Source organism: Argopecten irradians, chromosome 8, assembly GCF_041381155.1.
Source record: "Argopecten irradians isolate NY chromosome 8, Ai_NY, whole genome shotgun sequence".
NCBI lineage: Eukaryota > Metazoa > Mollusca > Bivalvia > Pectinida > Pectinidae > Argopecten > Argopecten irradians.
Genome location: NC_091141.1, coordinates 8,466,681 through 8,475,642, shown reverse-complemented (window position 1 = coordinate 8,475,642; position 8,962 = coordinate 8,466,681). Strand labels below are relative to the sequence as shown.

Below are 8,962 nucleotides of genomic sequence, written 5' to 3'. Positions count from 1 at the left end.
CAGTTTTTTATAGTGAAAAATCTTTAAGGATATAGTGGATTAGGTTTATTTTATTGTATGTGCCATTTATGGATATTTAGGAAATGGGGAAAACCTATGCAACGATGTTCAGAGTGTTTAGAGAACAAGAAGCCAAAGGGCCTCTATCGATGACCTGGTTTGCAATGCCAAGTAATGTTCTGAATACAGAATCATTGTTCCTTTTCTGTAGGAATTTAAACGATTTACTGCTATTTCTCATATTAAACCTCCCCTTCCTGGCCCCAGCCAAAATGTTAACTATGTTGCCCTTCCCTCAAGACAAATTTGGTTACAGTCCATGGTTAACTAAAAGACTAGTAGGGATTTACTGGAAATGTTGATAAACCGATGACGGATGCAACGGTAGAAATAAACTCGCCAACCTTTTGGGCCAGGTGAGCTAAAGTATGGTCCTATGGTCAGTACATAGAAACTGCTCCACCTAGTTTTAAAATTTGGACCTATTAAAGGAGCAGAGGACTGATAGTTACACCTTAGGGCTGTGGATAAGATGTCTCAACATACTATCACCCGTTTATACCTTACCATTTCAAAATCTCAGTTGGGCAGTTTCGAGGTATTGACAGCAGATTGGTGTACCATACTTAAGCATGAGAAAACATTGGTTTGACTTTCATCAATCATTTATTCTATCATCGCAGTAAATACAAAACCAATGAATACAAGATGGAGCCGAGACGCTGTATTTGCATATTTGTGCGATGCCATACAGAACCTGTTGGTATCAAATATCACATGTTATTACATTGTTAAGAAATAATAAATATGGACACAGATGAAGCGTACATACAAAATGTTTAGCTATCACACTCACAGATCCACCACGAACAGCCCGGACATGTGGGTCCAGGTACATCTAGATTTTCACCAGTTGGTTGGTACTACATCCAGGGACCATAAACGCTTGTAACAAAACAACTTAACATATTAAACCGAGTATTAAATATTACGTAGTAAATAAAGATATGGAACGTAAGTCATCTAAGTACCCAATCGTACACAGCACCGTTCTAGTAAACCTACCACTCACAACCTCAGCAGTGGTGCTCAAGATCTCCAAGGAAACCTATCCACAACTTATATGTATGGTTTTAATATGGCTCATCGCAACATTTATTTTTATTTTAGATATTTTTTTTGAGTGCCAGTGGAATTGATGGCAAGCAGATCAAGCTGAAAGCAGTGTCTAACACTGAATACATTTTCTCAGCAATTTTAAGCCACTAATGAAGAATATGAGGACCTCATTATTATGATTATTATGACAGGAATCTAAATATAATGACAGGTCTCCCATTACACTGAAAGGTACTCTTATAGAATGTGGTAATGTTGCTAAATGTCGAGTATGAATTCACACCTGCCAGCTTGGTCAACCAAATTCCACTAAACACTCAAAAATTCAAAAAAAAAAAAAAAAAAAAATGCGAAAATTTTGATCACATAACAGCTCTTTTTGGGCGATAAATGGATTCTACAATATGGACATGAATGAATACACATAAACACTTTATAATCAGTTAATACTTGTAATACCTGTATTTGCCTGTTAGTATCATACACATTGTTGTGACACAATCAATATTGCGACCATCCGGTAAATGGAAAAAAATGAACACATATTTGCTAGAAAAAGCAGTCCGATTTCTGCAGTGATAACTTCTATGCAATTTATGATCACAAATTGTTTTAATATTTAAAGAAAATTCTTTAGGAGCTTCCATAATGTGTTACATATTCAATGAAAATGGTTTTTTTTACTAATGGGGATATTTACAGCAATTCTGTCACTGACAATACATATGTAATATAGACATAACAGATTGTATGGTTTTTGTTGAGAACTCTGTCGCAGATTAAGTAGCTACAGTTCGAAATTTGAGGGAATTAACATTAAAGGTATAAAGGTCAGCAAAGGAATATCACATTTTCTTACATTATTTATCGTAAATGACAGTTTTGTTAAATAATGAGACCACATCTTCTCTTTAACACTTCAAAAGAGATACTCGTGTTATTGTTTCAGCAGACGAAAATGGTATGGGTAGTTAATTCACCATAACACCTCATCCTGGTATGGTCTAGATAAGAATTTTTGGCTTTACATATCAATATATTCACCTGTACCATGGTTCAGGTTTCTCTTTGGAATCAATTAGATAAATTATCTTTGGAAACATTTACCTGTATGGATAATTACAATTCTTTTTGGAGTATGTGTCCTACTCCACAAAAAACTGTTTGTTAGTAACTTTTAAACAAAATGGATGCAGTACACATTCACCAATAAATTTCTTATGTTTTTAGTAGCATCAACCTTCTTAGGATTGATCAACCTTCCTCTTAAGGTTAGGCAGTTTGCATTCAATAAATTTTACCTTATAATTGTAAAACAGAGTTACAAACTCGTTAATAAATGATGCATACTCAGGATGAAAAACATCTGTTTTCATCAGAAGATTACTGTTTCTTCATAGAGAAAAAAAATAATAAGAAAAGTATTGATCTTCATGGAGATTAAAAATAATAAGAAAGCTATAGATAAAATATCTCTAACTAATTGATAACTAATTTTCAGCCAGTGGTATAATCACAGATAGGACACACCTGTCCTACAAGAACACAGCTTACAGAGTACATAATTGGTTATTTTCCAGTACAATTTTGTCTCAGGAATTGGTAACATATTCCTATAGAACATAATATACTATCCCCAAAGGGACTGGATTAATATTAACACTGAACTCTTACATAATGTTATCTGGGAAGGGATAAAAGTTAATGAATGATACCATGATTCTATTGCAGTTTTAAATAAATGAAATAAAATATCATTAAAAGATCACATGTATCGTAGGTCAGATACAGTCACTAACATATCTACAGGTATACCTCACTTCACATAAATGCAATCTGGTTTTGTATGCTGAACTACAGAATCATACTATCAATAAGTAGCCTTGTAAGACTATCTTGGTACTGTTACAAAACGGCAATTTTCCTGTTAATAAGCTGTAACTGAAACCAACACTTTTTTGGTTTCATTTTACATAAAGTCAAAGCACACCTAGCATTTACAATATTGATTTGTTTTGGAAATAACTGTATTTAAGACACACTTAGCAAATGTATGATCCTGTAGTTCAACATTTAGCCATCCACACATGTCCACATACATTCCAATTATATAACTACTTTCTCTCTCTTTACATCAGTGACGAGCTCCACTCTCCTTTTATAGCCTACTAAAGGTGTTGTTGCTGGTCCCTGGACATGGCCTAGTATAATACAGATCTACATGCACTGACTGCCAAAGGCAACAAAAACTGTGCTATATATAGAAACGTGACACAAAAAATGACTGTGTTCCTGAGATATACCTCCAATGACCTTGCTCCGTCGCGTGTGTGCATTACTCACATTGGTGCATACGTGCGGTTTGTTACTGTGGTCACAGATCTCCCAGATTGGCTAAGATGTATGAAGTGTACGATAAAATGAATGACAAACAAGTGAAAAGGGCGGATAACCCAATCTCCATCCCATGCTCCATAGCAGGAACCAAGTTAAGTCATTCGCTAAGAAGCTGATATAACAGATGTATCGCTGAGTAAGGGTAGATAACCCTGTCATACCTGTTGATTGGTAAACAGGTATAATTACCTGTAATCCTCCATTGTTTTACCTTCGTCACCTGGAGACATCACCTATTGTGATATATCCTGATATCATCTATAAATAGTTCACACAGAAAGTCTACCAACGTCACAAAATCACTACCATAGTAATTTTCACTTCTGATATAACACGTTAATTATAAAAGTTCTGCTAGTGGACTAGTGCTACAGAAGTTCTCTGGCCAGGTGTGGGTGAGTGTACCTAGGTCATCACGACAGGTAACACATTAGATAACATCCTCATACAGGTGTGATCTTTCTACTGTGACACATATTCACCCCCTACTGTAGGTATGTAACATATTCACCTCCTACTGTAGGTATAAAACATATTCACCCCCTACTGTAGGTATGTAACATATTCACCCCCTACTGTAGGTATGTAACATATTCACCCCCTACTGTAGGTATGTAACATATTCACCCCCTACTGTAGGTACAGGGTTCTCGTTAAAAGCCGGTTGCCGGCAAAAACAGCCGTGTATTTCCTTGTTTACAACCGGCTATTTTTGTCAGAAATAAGTATTGGCCCCATGGGGGCTTGTGGCCCTCAACCACCTATTATAAATTTTCAACCATCTATTCAAAAACTTAGTGAGAACCCTGAGGTATGTAACATATTCACCCCCTACTGTAGGTATGTAACATATTCACCCCCTACTGTAGGTATGTAACATATTCACCCCTACTGTAGGTATATAACATATTCACCCCCTACTGTAGGTATGTAACATATTCACCCCCTACTGTAGGTATGTAACATATTCACCCCCTACTGTAGGTATGTAACATATTCACCCCCAAACTGTAGGTATATAACATAGTCACCCCCTACTGTAGGTATGTAACATATTCACCCCTTACTGTAGGTATGTAACATATTCACCCCCTAAAGTAGGTATATAACATATTCACCCCCTACTGTAGGTATGTATCATATTTACCTCCTACTGTAGGTATAACATATTCACCCCCTACTGTAGGTATGTAACAAATTCACTCCCTACTGTAGGTATGTAACATATTCCCCCCCTTCTGTAGGTATGTAACATATTCATCCCAAACCCTTTGTATGTTCCATACCCACCCCAATCTAGGTCCCTCGCCATACCATATATATATAACATGAATTCTCTATAATAGATTTTAACATACCTTTGACTTGTAACATTAGGCACTGCCTATGACCCTCACAAGGTAGGCACAGCCTTTGGTCCAATGCATATAGTACAGTCTATATCCTACTTAGTAGAAATAATCTATAGCATGGCTGCCCGCTACGGTAGGTACCGGTCTGTACATACATATGTATGTATGGTCTATAGCCTGCTATGGTAGGCGCCGGCCTGTATATACATGTGTATGTATGGTCGTTGACCAGCTATTGTAGATACCGACTGGTACATACAGTTGTATGTATGACCCACTATGGTAGGTACCGACCAGTACATACAGTTGTATCTATGGTCTATAGGCCCGCTTGTAGGTACCAACCTGTACATACATGTGTATGAATGATCAATTACCGGCTACAATAGGTACCGACTGGTACATACAGTTGTATGTATGACCCACTATGGTAGGTACCAGCCTGTACATACATGTGTATGTATGGTCTATGACCTAAGAGGATAAGTAAATACTTTAAAGAGTTGTTGCATATGCTTCATTATGGTAGGTTTCACTCACTCACAGTTTCATTGACAATGGAACACCGACAACATTGAGTAGTAATGTCCAGCGAGAACTCCTCATACTGACCCAAACTTATGCTACATCTCATAATCTAGAATGAATTTAATTGTAAAAATGTCTGTCTATGATTAATCACTAGTTATGTCAAAAATTCCGCATTTGTTCGGGGGGCCTGCGCTGTGCAGTGGCGGCTGTGGTGGCAGCGGCGGCATTATCTAGGCCGCGTCGGGCGTGCTGAGGTGATTGTTGATTGGGTTGAGTTTGCCCCGGCTGAGTCTGTGTCTCGCCAGCCTCGCCCTCCTCCCCACCCTCACGACTTTTGTCCTTCGACCTGAACTTCTTCCGCCAAGAAGGGGCTCTTCTGAATTTTCCACCTTCACCCTATTAAAAGAAATCCATTAATTGTTAGCTTAGGTCAGACAATAATTAAAACATTTGTTTTTCACAATCACTGTCTTAGTATGAACTTTGAACCATAGCATGCAAAACTGTAATTAACAACATGTGTGCAGTTTAGTAAAATGCAATTTTAAGTCCTCATCATGTTGTTATTCTTCCAAAACTTTGTATTCTATCTGGGTGTATGTTGAACATTGATAGAGGTGCATGATCAGTGATTCAGATGAATAAAAAAATCTTTTTTGATTTTATTCTTGTGTGAAGACAAAACTGTTTAATACAGTTCTTCTGGATTGATAAAAAAGTTTTAAAGAGTGAAAAACATAGAGAAGACAAGTTTGATAAGAGTTTGTGATATTGCTCTAAGAAATAAACATGGATGTGTCCTCCACAAGATACTATACAATGCTGACACTGAAAAGCTGAAATTTGAATCATTAATTCCACAGAGCCAGGCACCCGCTAATGAACCTCAAGGTATTTATTTGAGAAAGCAATCTCAAACTTTAATTATCTACTCTAATAATGTGAATGAATCTAAAAAAAATATTTTTTTTAAATCTCATTTTATTTTGGATGAATAGTTAGTTAATTGGAAAGGAAATTTTGAACTCCAACATGTGCCCATTAAACAATTAAATCTATTTCCAATATATAAGTGTGAAATGAATGATTCAAATTCAGCTGATTACACTGACCTGAATGTTACAATAATGATTAGTAAATATCCTTACAATGGTACTGTGTAAATCACTTGTTTCACAATAACAAAGAATTATGTATGAGAAAGTTTAAATTAATAGATAAAAAAAACATTGAAAGCAAGTTCCCAATACATAAGGAGGAACTCAGGAAAACTTGAAAATAAAGTCTACATAGAACTGAAATATACACAGAAATTTCAATTTTGCATTACAGTTTAGACATTTCTCCTAGCAAATTTTCACAGAGAATAGTTCAAATATATTTGATCTTTTCTGAAAGGGGTGGGTCAGACAATATTCTTTTAAAACTTCAAAAGAAATTTTAAAACCTCTCCAAAAGAATGCCTTAACTTTCTTAAATCCGAGTGATTTTTAATTTCATGTTCTTCAGATATAACAGAATTGATAAAAATATCCTCAGAGCTTTTTTAATGCAAATGCAGAAGCATGACTCAAACTTACCAATATTACCTTTGGAGCATGCAATCAAAACCCCAACCAACACAGAGTTACTATGGGAGTAAGAAGAGACATAACACTGAGTTGCCATGGGAACCCGCCCAACCCTGAGTTACTATGGGAACGTGCTTCCAATAATTTTTTGAATACAGATGACTCAGAGAGATTCCTACCTGTGGCTATTTCTACACAATCAAGTGGTAATATCATGCGGGCACTTAAAAAGAAAATTAACATATGTAGGAATCAGTATCGGAGATAATTCAGTAGAAATCATGGTATACCAGTTAGAAGATATGGCTGACATCAGTTTACACATAATTATTAAAGATTAGAAACATCAGAACATTTGTACATGATTTTGTCCATAATACAATAACAGAGATAGTTCGATTATAACGATTCACAGACATTTAACACATAATCTAGTAAATCAGTGTAACTAAGCATGCAGCTTTTCTCTGATAATATATAGACATTATACATACATTTATTGATATTCAAAATTATTTTTCATAAAATAAGTTGTGAAAAATATGAATTCATAATTACAAATAAATCATGCTTAAGATTTTGTAATTCATTAAATATTGAAATGTAAACAAATAAATAAAAAGAAAATGTATCCTACAAAACTGTTATGTATCTATAATATTATAATAAATCGTTAGTCTATATAACTAGTAGAAAAAATTCCGAGTAAAACATATTGCGATAAAAAGAGAAAATTAGTGATAATAATTTTTGTTATCATTATATCTCAAAATTTCATCCAATATTAAACTTTTCAAATCAAATTAATTCACATCAAACTGCATGCATGTTTTAATAATTGGGAAGAATACTATATATCACAACAATCCAATAGGAACAACATGGTATTCTCCATTTCAGGTACGTCAGTGACGAGCTAGAGATTCATACTACGTCAGTGACGAGCTAGAGATTCATACTACGTCAGTGACGAGCTAGAGATTCATACTACGTCAGTGACGAACTAGAGATTCATACTATGTCAGTGTCAATATTCAAACTACATGTTCTGGCTAAAGCCCTATGTAATACATGTTTTTGATGAATTAGATTTCCCCTTGTTATTTATACAGTTTTCTATAAGGTGAGTTAAATATACATTTCCCCTTGTTATTTATACAGTTTTCAATAAGGTGAGTTAGAAATACATTTCCCCTTCTTATTTATACAGTTTTCTATAAGGTGAGTTAGATATACATTTCCCCTTGTTATTTATACAATTTTCTATAAGGTGAGTTAAATATACATTTCCCCTTGTTATTTATACAGTTTTCAATAAGGTGAGTTAGAAATACATTTCCCCTTCTTATTTATACAGTTTTCTATAAGGTGAGTTAGATATACATTTCCCCTTCTTATTTATACAGTTTTCTATAAGGTGAGTTAGATATACATTTTCCCTTGTTATTTATACAGTTTTCTATAAGGTGAGTTAGATATACATTTCCCCTTCTTATTTATACAGTTTTCTATAAGGTGAGTTAGATATACATTTCCCCTTGTTATTTATACAGTTTTCTATAAGGTGAGTTAGATATACATTTCCCCTTCTTATTTATACAATTTTCTATAAGGTGAGTTGGATATACATTTCCCCTTCTTATTTATACAATTTTCTATAAGGTGAGTTGGATATACATTTCCCCTTCTTATTTATACAATTTTCTATAAGGTGAGTTAGATATACATTTCCCCTTGTTATTTATACAATTTTCTATAAGGTGAGTTAGATATACATTTCCCCTTGTTATTTATACAGTTTTCTATAAGGTGAGTTAGATATACATTTTCCCTTCTTATTTATACAGTTTTCTATAAGGTGAGTTAGATATACATTTTCCCTTGTTATTTATAGTTTTCTATAAGGTGAGTTAGATATACATTTTCCCTTGTTATTTATAGTTTTCTATAAGGTGAGTTAGATATACATTTTCCCTTGTTATTTATACAGTT

General features: G+C 34.5%; 1 protein-coding gene across 8 annotated transcripts in view; it reads right to left on the bottom strand.

Moving 5' to 3' along the window:
• Positions 1–647: 647 nt before the first annotated feature.
• The window catches only part of LOC138329270 (liprin-alpha-1-like), a 45,674-nt gene continuing 37,359 nt past the window's right edge, over positions 648–8,962 (bottom strand). For 6 of the 8 annotated variants that reach the window (XM_069276129.1, XM_069276130.1, XM_069276132.1 and 3 more), the window contains one exon: positions 648–5,795. In XM_069276129.1, coding sequence (XP_069132230.1) covers positions 5,559–5,795 — 237 coding nt within the window. In that variant the 3' untranslated portion in view covers positions 648–5,558. Of the gene's footprint in view, positions 5,796–7,149; positions 7,194–8,962 lie in introns of all 8 variants that reach the window. The other 2 variants (XM_069276134.1, XM_069276135.1) reach the window with 1 other exon arrangement.